At 37.3% G+C, this 15301-nt stretch overlaps 1 protein-coding gene across 9 annotated transcripts in view; it reads right to left on the bottom strand.

Annotated features, from left to right (window-relative positions):
* ABI1 (abl interactor 1) overlaps positions 1-15301 on the bottom strand; it is a 127112-nt gene that overhangs the window by 66303 nt on the left and 45508 nt on the right. For 8 of the 9 annotated variants that reach the window (XM_025892006.2, XM_073885573.1, XM_025892005.2 and 5 more), the window contains exon 2: positions 3743-3910. The exons of the other annotated variant lie outside the window; for it this stretch is intronic. In XM_025892006.2, the coding sequence (XP_025747791.1) occupies positions 3743-3910 (168 nt within the window). The remainder of the gene's footprint in view (positions 1-3742; positions 3911-15301) is intronic. 9 annotated transcript variants of the gene reach the window in all.

Here is a 15301-nt window from a genome sequence, read left to right as displayed (position 1 = left end):
AACAAAGAGCCAGAAAAAAGCTATAGGTGGAGTTGTATTACAAATTTGGGAGATTTTTTTCTAAATGGAAGCATGACGACCAGTATATGACACTGAGAATACATATCATAGACTAAACCATAATAACCCCACAATGCAGTGGTTCTCCAACTATAGTCCAAGACTCCCAGGGTCGCCAACATCCTGCCTTTTCTAACTATATATCTGTATGAAGCCAGACTTTCTTCATATATTTCAACCAAAACAACAAATCACAACAGATTACATGCAAAAACAGGTATGAGAATCCAGTTACCTTTATTAAACAAAACATTAAAAAGATTTGCAGAAATGTAAAAACAAGGCCACTCTTCTCACAAATTTTTTTGTTTTGGGTAAGAGTTATTTTTCATTTAAATGTTATTTGTATTAACATGTAATGGGTATGTTTATTATTAGATAAGTTAAGTACTTTAAGATTTATCAGTTTTAATTTTTGATATGATAAATACTGAAAGATCTACCCGTATAAACCAAAACCCTTGCATTCTCAATATTTAAGATGCTAAGTGCGCCTGAGAACAGAAAATATGAGAATTCAGAGCACTGATCCAGTTAGCACCTCTACTGCAGGAACTTACTCCATCTCTGCAGTGCCTGGACAAACTACATCTGCCAAGCTAGTCAAATCTAGGTTTACCAATGATTAAAAAAAAGTATTTTCATAATGATAAATCCACCAATAGTACATTACAAACCTAAGCATTTACAGTATTATGTTAATAACATAGCTCCAATAAAATGATAAAAATTCAAAGAGAAATAAAACATGTAAAAAACTAGAGTCAGAGATTACAACATACCTTCCTCAACGATTAATAAAAACAAGAAGACAGAAAATCAGCATGGATATAGAAGAATTGAACAATATTATCAACCAACTTGACCTGATGAGATTTACAGAACATTCCATCCAACTGCAACAAAATATATATTCTTCTCAAGTGCATACAAAACATTTACCAAGAGAGACCATATTCTGGGTTATAAAACAATTTATAATACATTTAAAAGGAGTTGTATTATTTTCTTACTACTGCAGAATTAAATTAGAAATCAACAGCAGAGAGATCCTTTGAAAATCTTGAAATATTTCCAAATAACCCCTGGGCCAGAGAAGAAACCAAAAAGGGGAATTAGAAATTATTTCAAGCTGAATGAAAATGAAAGTACAACTTATCTAAATTTGAGATACAGATAACACACTATTTCAAGGGAAATTTATAGACCTAAAACACCTATATAAGAAAAGATAAAGGCTCTTAAAGACCTCAGCTTTTACTTTGAGTATAAAATAGGACTAAATTAATTCCAAGGAAAGGGAAAGGAGAAGAAATAATCAACTACAAAATAAAAGTCAACACAACAGAAAAGAGAAAAACAGTACAGAAAATTAATGAAACCAAAAGCTGAGGTCTTTTTTAGAAGATCAATAAAATTGATAAACTAGCCATACTAATCAGTTTAAAAAGACACCAATTAAGTATATCAAGAATGAGACATGTGACATCACTACAGATTCTACAAATATTAAAAGAATAAGGGAATGTTACTAACACCCTTACGCAAATAAATATAACAACACAGGTGAAAAGGCCAAATTCTTGGAAAAATACAAAGCTTACTCAAGAGGAAACAAATAAAGAGAACAGCCCCGAATCTACTAAAGACATCAAATATATAGTTAAAACATCCTTGCCAAGAAAAATTCCAGGCCCAGATGGTTTCACTGGTTAATTCTACCAAATATTTAAAAGGTAGCAAGCAAGTATCAATTCAACAGACACTTTTCCATAGAAGTGAAGAGGAGGGAATACTATCCAACATATTTGTAAAGCCAGCATTATACTGACACCAAAACCAGACAAAGACATTACAGTAACTCTCAGGAGCACAGAAGCAAAAGTTCTTAAAAAATCTTAGCAAATGAAGTCGAACAATCTATGAAATGGAGACTACATCACAGTCACATGGAGTTTATCCCAGGAAGGCAAAGCTAGTTTAACATGTAAAAAAAAAAAAAAAAAAAAAAAAAAAAAAGATCATTTCAACACACACAGAAAAAGCATTTGACAAAATCCATCATCCACTCCTGGTAAGAACTCTCAGCAAACTGCACCTTTAGAAGGCAACTTCCTCAATCTCATAAAGCATATTTCTGAAGAACCTGTAATACACATAATAACTAAATGCTTTCTTACTAAAATAAAAAGACAACAATGTCCACTTTCACTACTCCTATTCAATATTTTCTTGAAGCATCAAACTACTGCAGTAAGGCAAAGGAAAAAAAAAAAGGAAAAGAAAGGAAAGAAAAGGAGGAAGGATGGGAGAGGGGAGGGAGGAGAGGAGAGGAAAGTGAAGAAATAAAGCTAAAACTGTATTTATATAATCTTCTATGTAGAAGATCCAATGAGATCTGTACAACAGTTACTGTAACTATTAAGTGACTTTAACAAGGATACAAAATAAGTATACAAATATCAACTGTATTTCTGTGCATACAAGCAAGAAATGAACAACCAAGCTACGGTTATAAAAAATACCATTTACAATAGCATAAAAATATGATATACTTTGGAATAAATCTGACAAAAGATGAGCAAGCCTTAAAATACTAAAACCTACAGAGCCACATGAAAAGATGCTCAACATCATTAATAATCACCAAGGAAACGGAAACTAAATCCCAAGTATTACAATGGCTAAAACACCTAACTGAATAACTAAAACTAAAAAGACTGACCATATCAAGTGCTGGTAGGGATGTGAGGCAACTTAAACTTTCATACAGTGCTGGTAGGTAGATGAAAAGGTATAATCATTTTGGAAAATAATTCAGGTATAAATTTGGTTATAAAGGTAAAGAGACAACTACCATATAAACTATCTACCATTCCACTCAAGAGTATTTAATTTACCCAAGAGAAATAAAAACATATGGCCATATAATGACTTGTACACAAATGTTCATAGAAGCTTTGTCATAGGCAAAACCCAAAAACAATCCAGATGGTCATCAACATGTGAATGGATAAACAAAATATGGAACAATGGAGTAGTACTCAGCAATAAAAAAGGAGTAAAATTTTTTCACACAACAACATGGATGAATCTCAAAATAATTATGCTGAAAGAAGTCAGACAAAAAACACTATATATCATATAATTCTATTTATATAAAATTCTAGAAAATACAAACTAATCCATAGTGACAGAAAGTCTGAGAACAGGGGACAGAAAGGTAGGATAACAAAGAAGGATGAAAAAATTAGGAGGTGGAGGGTGTTCATGAACTTGAATGTGTTGATGGTCTCCAGTGTAGTATGCGTATTAAAATTTATAAAATTGTATGCTTTAATTATGTGCAATTTATTTTACCTCAAAAAAAGGCTTTAACAGTAGGATAACTTGTACTGGTTATACAACAATATGAATATACTTAATGCCAATGAACTATACACTAAAAAATGGTTAAAATGGTAAATTTTATGTTATGTATATTTTATCACAAAAATAAAAAATAAAAAAAAAAGAAGAAGAAGAAGAGTAGGTATACTGAACTCAAAGCTGAACCTAAAATAACTACACTCATTCAGATGAGTAAAAAATCTGTATTTCCAGGCAATCTACTTCTTTGACTATGCGGCTTCTATTCTGCCAACTGATTAATGTGAACGTAAAGCCTTTCACAAACTGTTACCTGTGAGATATGATTGATAGAAGACTCCATTCTCCGAAGCTGAGAGGCTTGGATATCCAGCAACTGGAGTACATTGTTGGCCAATGCATTTATTTGATAAGCAACACTAGCTAGGGATTGGGTTGTGTAGGCTTTGGTCTCTTCTAAAGCTTTTCTCTTGTCTGCAGCCTGAAAATAAGAAAAAAAAAAAAAACAAACCCCAATACTTACTTAGGTTAATATTCATTAAACATATATTCTATTGAAAGGCAAAGTTATAATTATATTTTTTAATGGAAAGACCCAATTGAGTCGAAAAACTTACCACATAAGTCTGATGATAGTCTCAGGACCCTGGTGAGGCCATGGCAGAAATCCTATCTGCTAGGTGGGACCCACTGTCTCTTAAGTGGCCAATCCACTGAGGTCCACCAAAGAAGCTACCAAGTGACTGTCATCACAGGCATACATTACAGTTGGTTCTGAGTCGCTAAAGCCCCTCAAACCACCAATTTATCACATTACATCTTTAGGACCTTATGCCAGCCCCAAGCTTCCAACACACTGTTGAGAGTTTAGGAAACTACTCTGTAATACTGCTGCCTCAGCATCCACTTTGTGCGGCTAAGTGTCCTGCAGGGGTCTTCAATTGACACTACCTCCTCCCATAAGTGCATGCCCTGGATAACAGCAACAGCCCTCAGGGTCACAAGTAAATCTAAGTTCCAGATATGATTCCCCAAAACCCTACTGTGATAATCTCTCCTGTCTCCCAGCTCCTTCCCCTTTTGTGCCCCTTAGATAAGACTACCTCGGAGCTTATCAAAACCCTACTGTTTTTGGTTTGAACTGACCAATCCAGAATTAGCCTGGGAACCCCTGAGCACTGCACCTGAGGACCCTAATAAAGGCATGTACCCCAAGTCCTGCTACTCACTTCCTGCCTACATCCTGCACTGAACTCTCCCTGTGTCCCCTGGTGACATCATACTGTGTACCCCCAGGACCTATGAGTAATAAACTTCTCTATTCCACTTTCCCTTGCAGTCTTTTGTTGAACCTTGGCTCACCAACCAGAGGCTCTACTTAACAAATGTTAACAAAAAAATCCCAACACCTACCAACAATCATATAGATTAAATCCATCCATCTTATATTCCTGTTTACATTAATCAACATCAGAATTCCAACCTCCCTGTTATCCATTATAACCATCTCTCATCTCCACAAAAACTGTGAATCTTATAAACCAAACCTTTACCCACCTGTTCTTCCCAAAGTGCTGTACGTAACTCAGAGTCAGGTGGTGAGAAAAGTTAAGAAGCAGAGTTCATAGCAAAGCTCAGGGCAAAGTTCAAAGACAAGTAATAAACTCTGTGTAGGGGGAGGGGGGCAACAAGGTAGATCACAAATAAAGAGTAAATATCATTAATATATAATCTAAAAATGAAAAACACCAAGAATCAATAAAAAATAGAGGTCTAACAGTTCACAAAAAAGGCAATACAACCATTTTTAAACATTTGAAAAGACATTCAACCTCATTCACTATAAAAAAAAAAAAAACGCAGGGGCACCTGGGTGGCTCAGTCGGTGTCTGCCTTCGGCTCAGGTCATGATCCCAGGGTCCTGAGATTGAGCCCTGCATCAGGGAGCTCCCTTAGCAGGGAGCCTGCTTCTCCCTCTCCCTCTGCTCCTCCCCCTGCTTGTGGTCTCTGTCTGTCCAATGAATAAATAAAATCTTTAAAAAAAAGAAAAGAAAAAAAAACGAAACGCAGGGGCGCCTGGGTGGCTCATTGGTGGCTCATTGGTTAAGCCACCAATTCCTGTCCTGGGATGGTTGGGCTCTACACTCAGTGAGGAGTCAGCTTGAGGATTCTCACCCGCTCCCCTCTCACACATGCTTGCTCGCTCTTTCTCTCTCTAAAATACATAAATAAATATCTTTTAAAAAAGAAAAGACTCCCTGATACACTGCTGGTCATAACAAGCAAAATTAGATACCAATTTATTTTCTGTCCCAGTAATCTCATTTTAGGAATCCTAAAATGCAGTTATTCATGATAGCACTATTTATGATAGTAAAAAACTGGAAACAACCCATATAATCATCAATAGAGGACTGAATAAATTATGGGCTCTATAAACAATGGAGTACTATACTGCTGAAATAAGGACTGTCATTATTACCACTACACCGTGATCTCCAGAATATTGCTGAGGTGAAAAATACAAGATGGGAAATAAATGTTTCTGGAATGCCACCATTTAAGAAATGGGTAAAGATATGAAAATATATGCTTGTATTTTTTAAGAAGGAAGAATAAACATTTTATTTTTTTAAGACTTATTTATTTATTTTAGAGAGAGATTCAGAGTGCACAAGGTAGGGGGGCAGAGGAAGAAGGAAAGCAGACTCCCTGCTGTGCATAGAACCCAACACAGGGCTCAATCCCAGGACCCTGAGGTCATGATCTGAGCGGAAACCAAGAGTTGAATGTTTAACTGACTGAACCACCAGGCATGCCTAAACCGTAACACTTTAAAAAATAATTACATTTAGGGGAACCTAGGTGGCTCAGTCAGTTAAGCGTTCAGGTCAGGTCATGATCTCCTGGTCCTGGTATCAAGCCTCACATCGGGCTCCTGGCTCAACAGGGAGTCTGCTTCTCCTCCCTTGGCCCCTCCCCCTCACTCATGTGCTCTCTAATGGATAAATAAAATCTTTTAAAAAAAATAAAAATTAAAAAAATCATTATATTTAAGGTGAGGGGTTAAATAGGCTGGAGGGAGCATAGCTAACATTCTTTTTTTAAAGATTTTATTTACTGGGGCAGCTGGGTGGCTCAGTTGCTGGGCGTCTGCCTTCGGCTCAGGTCATAATCCCAGGGTCCTGGGATCGAGCCCTACATCGGGCTCCCTGCTCAGTGGGGAGTCTGCTTCTCCCTCTCCCTCTGCCTGCCTGTCTGCCTACTTGTGAAAAAAAGGCGCCCCCTTTTTTTTAAGATTTTATTTTTGGGGGCGCTTGGGTGGCTCAGTCATTAAGCGTCTGCCTTCGGCTCAGGTCATGATCCCAGGGTCCTGGGATCGAGCCCCACATCGGGCTCCCTGCTCTGCGGGAAGCCTGCTTCTCCCTCTTCCCCACTCTCCCTGCTTGTGTTCCCTCTCTCACTGTGTCTCTCTGTCAAATAAATAAATAATTCTAAAAAATAAATAAATAAATAAAAGATTTTATTTTTTTAAAACATTTTATTAACATTCTTTAAACATACCTTGTTTTGTAGATTTGTCTTTAGAACTATGTAAATAATGTACACAATTATAAAACAAAATTAAATTTTAAAAAATTACCCAAAATTACATGTAAAATTAATCAAATGGGCCCGTGTGCCCAATTAGTGGCTTAACCAAAGGGGAAATAAAAAGTGATTTCAAGGCACAGTAATTTGATTGTTCATTCTTTTTATTTTTAGAGGGGGCCGGGGAGGGGCAGAGGGAAAAGGGGGAGAGAGAGAATCTTAAGCAGGCTCCGGGGAGAGAGAGAATCTTAAGCAGGCTCCACACCCAGTGTGAAGCAACGAGAGGCTCATCTCACCACCCTGAGATCATAATCTGAGCAAAAATCAAGAGTTGGACGCTTACCCAACTGAGCCATCTAGGTGCCCCTTGATTGTTCATTCCTAATGGGATTTATCTTTAAGACAAAAATAATTCGAAGAAAGAAAAAAAAACACAAAACCCTGAAACTATTTTCATTTTACAAGTTTTGAATTTATCCTGAGACTGTTGTTTGTGTAGTGTGAGATGAAGCAAGTCATTCTATGTTTATGTCATTGAGAAGTGAGGTTTTGGCATGGTTCAAAAAAGACTCTGATCATAAGAAGAACAAGGTTTAAGAAAAAAACATGTTGTTCTGGATTTAAATTGAAAGCATCAGTTTGAACCCAATTTGTATTTTATCATATCATATATCAATATCCTACCCCTGTCCAAAGAAATGGCCTAAATGTAAAACATGGTGACTACAGTTGGTAACAACCATACTGTATAACTGAAATTTGCTAAAAGAGAACTTAAATGTTGTCACCAAAAAAAAAAAAAGATAAATATGTGAGGTGACAGATGTGTTAATTAACCAGATGGAAGGAATCCTTTCTCAATGTGTACATTTATCAAACTATCACGAAGTATACTTTAAATATATCACAATTTTGTCAACTATACCTGAACAAAGCAAGGGAGAAAAAAAGAGTTAAGACAGTATTATTTTTTTTAAGCAATCTCTATGTCCAACATGGGGCTCGAACTCACAACCCCAAGATCAAGAGTCACATGCTCTAAGACCAACTGAGCCAGCCAGGTGCCCCTAAAAATATTTTTTTTAAAGGTCATTGACCAGTTTGGTAGGATGCTAAGAACCATCTCGGGAGGGGAAGGGTGCGTCAGCTTTATTAAAGTATTAAATGCATACAATTCAAAAATTTCAAGTATACAATTCAGTGTGTATTGACAAATGTGTACAGTAGTATAGCCACCATCCTAAGTATGATAAAGAGCATTTCTCTCACGTCCCTTTACAGTCAACTATCTCCCCATTCTCTGGACCTTGGAAACCACTGATTTCTTCCTGCCACTACAGTTTTGCCTGTTCTAGAGTTTCATATAAATGGAATCAAAAGTATATATAGTCTTTTGTGTCTGGCTTCTTTCACTTAGCATATTGCTCTTGAAATTCATCCTTGTTATTGCCAAGCAATATTCCACTGTATGGATTTACCACAATTTGTTTATCTACTCATCAGCTGATAGACATTTAGTTTGTTTCCAGTTTGGGGCTACTATGACTAAAACCACTACAGATATTTGAGTCCAAGTATTTGAGTGGACATGTTTTCATTTCTCTTGGGTATTACCTAGGTAAATACCTAAGAGTAGAGCTGTCAAGTCCATGGTAAATTAAGTTTCTGTTTAACAGTATAAGAAACTATTTGGTATTTCCACCAGCAATATATGTGACTTCTAGTTTCTCCACATACTTGGCAAACATTCAGGATGGTCTTTTTTTTTTTTTAGATTTTATTTATTTATTTGAGAGAGACAGAGATAGTGAGAGAGAGCACAAGTGGGGAGGAGATGGAGAAGCAGGCTCTCCGCCGAGCAAGGAGCCTGATGCGGGACTCGATCCCAGGACCCCGGAATCATGACCTGAGCCGAAGGCAGACACTTAAGCAACTGAGCCACCCACGCGCCCCCAGCATGGTCAGTCTTTTTAATTTTAACCATTCTACTAGTGGTTTTAATTTCAATTTCCCTATTAAATCATGATATTGAGCATCTTTTCAAATGCTTGTATACTATCCACTTCTCCGGTAAGTGTTCAAATCTTTTGCCCATTTTTAACCGGTTTGTTTGTATTATTACTGAGTTGCTTATATATACCCCATACAAGTTTTTTGTTAGGTATGTTTTACAAATATTGCTCCCAGTCAGTAGCCTGCCTTTCCATTATTTTAACAACCCACTGAAGAGAAAAATGTTTTTCTTTTGATGAAGTCCAATCTATAATTTTTTCTTTTATATTTCATGATTTTTGTGTCCTATTTTTAAAAATCTTTGCCAAACCCAAAGTCACTAAGATATTCTCCATGTTTTCCTTCAGAAGTTTTTGGGTTTTTTTAAGATTTTATTTATTTATTTACTTGACACAGAGAGAGAGAGACAGCGAGAGAGGAAACAGAGGCAGGGGGAGTGGGAGAGGGAAAAGCAGGCTTCCCGCCGAGCAGGGAACCCAATGAAGTTTTATAATTTTTGCTCTCACATTTAGGTTGATCTATGATCTATTTCATACAAACTTTCTGCATATGGTCCAAGTTAGAGTAATGGTCAAAACTCTTTTCTTATATATAGATATCCAACTGTTCCAGCATCATTTGTTGAAAAGATCACCCTTTTATTCAATGAACTGTCTTGGCACTTACTCAAAAATCAATTGACTGCATAGATGTGGGTCTATTTCTGGGCTCTCTTTTGGGTTCCATTGTTACATCTGTTGATCCCCATCTAGTACTATACTGTTATTGATTACTATAGCTTTAGTAACTCTTGAAGACAGGTAGGGAAGTCCCCCAGATTTTTCTCTTTCAAGACTGTTTTATTTCTAAGTCTTGGGGCGCCTGGGTGGCTCAGTCGGTTAAGCGGCTACCTTTGGCTCAGGTCATGATCCTGGGGTCCTGGGATCAAGCCCCACATCCGGCTCCCTGCTCAGCGGAGAGCCTGCTTCTCCCTCTCCCTCTGCCTACTTGTGCTTTCTCTCTGTCAAATTAAAAAAAAAAAAATCTTTAGATATTTCTAAGTCTTTTGCACTTTCATGTAAATTTTAAAATCAGTTTGTCAATTTCCACAAAAGAGCCCACTAAAAATTTGACTGGAATTACACTGAATCTATAAATCAATTTGGAGAAAACTGCCATTAACAATACTGCACCTTCAGTTGTGAACACAATAACCCTCTCCTATTATTTAGGTCTTCTAAAAAACTTTTCTGAGAGAATTTAAAGTTTCTGTGTACCAACTGCAAACATTTTGTTAAATTTACCCCTACGTATTTCATATTTTTGATGCTATCATGAATGGTACTGTTTTTATCATTTCAACTGCCAATTATTCATTGCAAGCTTATAGAAATACAACTGGTTTTTGAATACCTTGTATTTTGAATTGACCTTGTAATCCTGCAACACTGCTAAATTATTTGCTGCAGTTGCTTTTTTGTAGATTTCTTAGGATATTGTACATAGACAATCATGAAAGATGATTTTACTTCTTACTTTCCAATCTGTGTGCCTTCTTCTTTTTCTTGCTCTACTGCACTGACTTTTTAGGCATCCAACCTTTACGAAGGTATATGCCCTTTATGAAGCTAAGGAAGTACTTTCTATTCTTAGTATGTTTACCAAGCTAGGCAGATTTAATCTTGAGTGACACTTGGTTATTTTCAGTCATCCACAGAATTTTAGAGTTTCATCTGCCTTTTTGTTTTCAGTGTACAAGTTGCACACTTTTCTTTCCCAAGATTAGGAAAGACTTAGCTTTGCACTAAAATCTATTCTCCCTTCCTCTAGAGCATAGAATGATACTTTATTTTCCAGCTTCCCTAATCACATGGTCATAAAACTAAATATTGTCAATGGAATGATAGCAGAAATGGGTGCCACTTACAGGCCTAGAAATAAAAACCTCCCGTGAATGTTCCAATGCAATTCTTTTTTTTTTTTAAGATTTTATTTATTTATTTATTTGACAGAGACAGTGAGAGAGGGAACACAAGCAGGGGGAGTGGGAGAGGGAGAAGCAGGCTTCCTGCAGAGCAGGGAGCCCGATGTGGGGCTCGATCCCAGGACCCTGGGATTATGACCTGAACCGAAAGCAGACGCTTAACGACTGAGCCACCTGGGCGTCCCTGTTCCAATGCAATTCTTAAAGTAAAATGTAGTCCTACCAAAACAATAAAGTTGTGTTTAACAAAAAATATTTTACAGTTCCCATTTTGAATTTAAATTTAAAATAATTTAAATGAAATTTAAAAATTCATTTACAAACTAGCCACATTTTAACAAGTGCCCAATAGCCACATGTGGATTGCAGCTATTTTACTGAAGACAGTTATAGTTAATATCCTCTACAGACCACTGAATTTAAAAAGTAAAGTCTACACAAGAATTGCTGCTGTTGCTTATGTCAGACTGTAAGTTTAGTATCCAATAGTTGGTCTCCCTCCTTTTTTTTTTTTTTTAAAGATTTTATTTATTTGACAGAAAGAGACACAGCAAGAGAGGGAACATAAGCAGCGAGAGTGGGAGAGGGAGAAACAGGCTTCCCGTGGAGCAGGGAGCCTGATGTGGGGCTCGACCCAGGATCCTGGGATCATGACCTGAGCCGAAGGCAGATGCTTAGCGACTGAGCCACCCAGGCGCCCCTCCCTCCTCCTTTTTTTATACTTTAACTGAATCACTATCAACAGCTTTAGTATGTTCCAAGAACCATACAAAATGGATTATAAACTAGAAGACAAATAGCCAGCATTTTTCCAAGGAGTTAAAACAGACATTGTTAATTATAGCAGTCTTCTCTGCAAAGTCTAAAACCTCTTAACTAATCACTCCAGGAGTTGACATGTGGTATGAAACCCATTTGCCATCCCTGTCTTATGCCATTGATGAAGTCTGCTTAAAATGGAAATAAACATGTTCGGCTTTAAAATAAAAAGTTAATTATTTAAAAGAGCTAAACTCAAAATAAACAATGTAACCAAGAACTAAACCGGAAATTCCTTAGATAACTGAATTTTATGAACAGCTCATACATAAAACTAGCTGTCTTCTTTCCTCCTCTACCTGTGGAAACCAAGCTTTCCTGAGTCAGGATCTGCTAGCTGGAGTAAAGAACATTTTCAAGTAATATCTACACCTATAAGTTCTTTTCTTGCCCTTCAAAGTGACTACAAAGGCGAGGGATCCTCCCCCCCTTCCCTAAAGTGTAAATTACTAGCTATAAGCAATCTCTCTCATATCTATACATTTACCTTTAACAGTATTTCCTCTCCCACATTCTCTCAACCTTCATCTCTTACCAGAGCAAAAATCTTTCTCCCTCTATCCCACATAAATACTTGAATACTAAGAGAGAACATCCTTGTCACGACTGTGCTTAAAAACTAATGCATTCTTTTTTAAAAAGATTTATTTATTTGAGTGAGAGAGAGAGTGTGCGCGCGAGCACAAGCAAGGGGGCGCAGAGGGAGATGGAGAACCAAGCTCCCCGCTGAACAGGGAGCCTGACTCTGGGCTCCATCCCAGGACCCTGAGATCATGACCTGAGCAAAAGGCAGACACTTAGCTAACTGAGCCACCCAGGCGCCCCAAAATTAATGCATTCTAAATGAAAACAAATACTATATAGTTTTTTAATTTTTGCCTGCTTTTTAACAGAAAAATACAGAGAAAGACAAAAATATAAATGAAAAAAATGTATCATGGTCCTATCATTCAAAACAATATGTTAACATGTTAGTGTATTTTCTTCCAAGTCTCTCCAGTATGTGTTTGTATGCAAGAATGTAAAAACCTACATTATACCCTACAGTTAATGTCCTGTTTTTTTTCATTAAATATACCATGAGCATTTCTCCATGTGCTAGTCTTCCTTAGCATCTTTTTCAAAAAACAATTTTCAATAGCTTCATGGTTACAGCAGTAACTTGTTTGTTGCTTATTGCCTCATTTTAAATCCCCTAATATTAAGAACCTGATTTTAATGACGGCATCAACATATTGAGCCCTGTTAAAAAAAAAAAAAAATTCACATCTAATTTCTTCTAAATGACCAAACAAGAGATGGCATTATTTAGTAGTTGCAGTCATTCAGAGGAAAACATGTACAGTTAATTATGAATATCTCCTACTGTTCCCCCTGAATAGTAAAGAATATATATACAAGTAGAAAATATGATAAGCCCATATACCTGTCTTTTGACTTCAGTAAATATCATATTTAGTTTTATAAATTCACATTTTAGGGGCGCCTGGATGGCTCAGTCAGTTAAGCATCCGACTCTTGATTTCAGCTCAGCTCATATCTCAGGGTTGTGAGATCAAGTCCTGCATGGGGTTCCACACTGGGCGTGGAGCTTGCTTAAGATTCTCTCTCTCTCTTGCCCTCCTCCTCCCATCCCTCCCACACACTCTCTCTCACGCTCTCAAATAAATAAATAAATAAAGATTTTACTTGGTTTTATAAGGCTGCAATTTTTTTTTTTTTAATTTTAATACTGGCTCCGGGGCGCCTGGGTGGCTCAGTCGTTAAGTGTCTGCCTTCGGCTCAGGTCATGATCCCAGGGTCCTGGGATTGAGCCCCGCATCGGGATCCCTGCTCTGCGAGAAGCCTGCTCCTCCCTCTCCCACTCCCCCTGCTTGTGTTCCCCCTCTCGCTGTGTCTCTCTCTGTCAAATAAATAAATAAAATATTTTAAAAAATAAAAAAATAAAATAAATAAATTTTAATACTGGCTCCACACCCAACATGGGACTTGAACTCAGCACCCTGAGATCAAGAGTCACATGCTCCACTGACTGAGCCAGCCAAGTGCCCCTGCCTGCAAAATTTTTTACCTGGAATACATTAAAAATTAATTTTCACTTATTTTTTTAAATAAACTCAGAACACTTTTCTTTGACAGTATCTTGGAGTGCCTGGCTGGCTCAGTCAGTAGAGACAACCACTCTTGATCTCAGGGTCATGAATCTGAGTCCTGCATTGGGCATGGAGCCTACTTAAAATTTAAAAAAATAAATTACAAAGGGGCATCTGGCTGGCTCAGTAGGTGGAGCATACAACTCTTGACCTTGGGGTTTTAAGTTCAAGTTCCACATTAGGTGTAGAGATTCCTTAAAAATAATAAAAAATCTTTAATCTTAAAAAAAGACAAACCGTAAGAGACTCAATCTCTGGAAACAAACTGAGGGTTGCTGGAATGGTGGGGGGTGGGAGGGATGGGGTGGCTGGGTGATGGACACTGGGGAGGGTAAGTACTATGGTGAGCGCTGTGAATTGTGTAAGACTGATGAACCACAGACCTGTACCCCTGAAACAAATAATACATTATATGTTAATTAAAAAATTTTTAAAAAAAAGGAAATTGACTGTTACAAATGCTGAAAAGAATTTGTGAGCCAAACTCTGAGCATGAGATCACAGTCTTTACTCAGACTGGCCTTACTGTCTGTGCCCTTATACAATCAGACTGCCTGGAAATTGGCAGAAAATCATTGGCCTCCCATGAGGTTGTTATAATAAATAAGGCAATGGGGGACGCCTGAGTGGCTCAGTTAGTTAAGCGTCTGCCTTCGGCTCAGGTCACGATCCCAGGGTCCTGGGATCGAGCCCTACATCGGGCTCCCTGCTCGGCGGGAAGCCTGCTTCTCCCTCACCCACTCCCCTTGCTTGTGTTCCCTCTCTCGCTGTCTCTCTCTGTCAAATAAATAAATAAAATCTTTAAAAAATAAATAAATAAATAAGGCAATGGATAGGAACTGCTATACCAAATTGAAAAAAAAAAAAAAAACTAAAATAACCTTTACCCTTCAACCCTGACATTTTTTTATGTTCAAAACACAGATGTTATTTTAAAAATCCAAATCAGCTGGGGCACCTGGTGTGGTGTCCAACTCTTGGTTTTGACTCAGGTTGCTGAGCTCTACATTGGGAGTCTGCCTGAGATTCTCGCTCTCCCTCTGTCCCTCCCCCTGCTCGTGATTGTGCACTCTCTCTCAAATAAATAAATCTTTTTTTACAAATATATAAATTAATGATAATAAAATAAAATAAAAACCAGTCTTACAGAAAGTCCTATAAGCTGGATTTGTCTGATTATTTCCTTATGACTAGGTTCTGATTAAACAAAGTGGCAAAAATACTATATAGGTGATGCTGTCAACTTTCCACTGCAGGTGACACAAAAATCTTTTAAGATAAGGCTCTATCATTATTTCCAGAATGTTCTTCCAAGCTGCTGACACCAATTCTG

This window comes from Callorhinus ursinus, unplaced genomic scaffold (assembly GCF_003265705.2).
Source record: "Callorhinus ursinus isolate GAN/ISIS: 27379988/994484 unplaced genomic scaffold, GSC_fseal_2.0 scaffold63, whole genome shotgun sequence".
NCBI classification, from domain to species: domain Eukaryota; kingdom Metazoa; phylum Chordata; class Mammalia; order Carnivora; family Otariidae; genus Callorhinus; species Callorhinus ursinus.
This window is presented reverse-complemented; position numbering and strand designations above follow the sequence as displayed.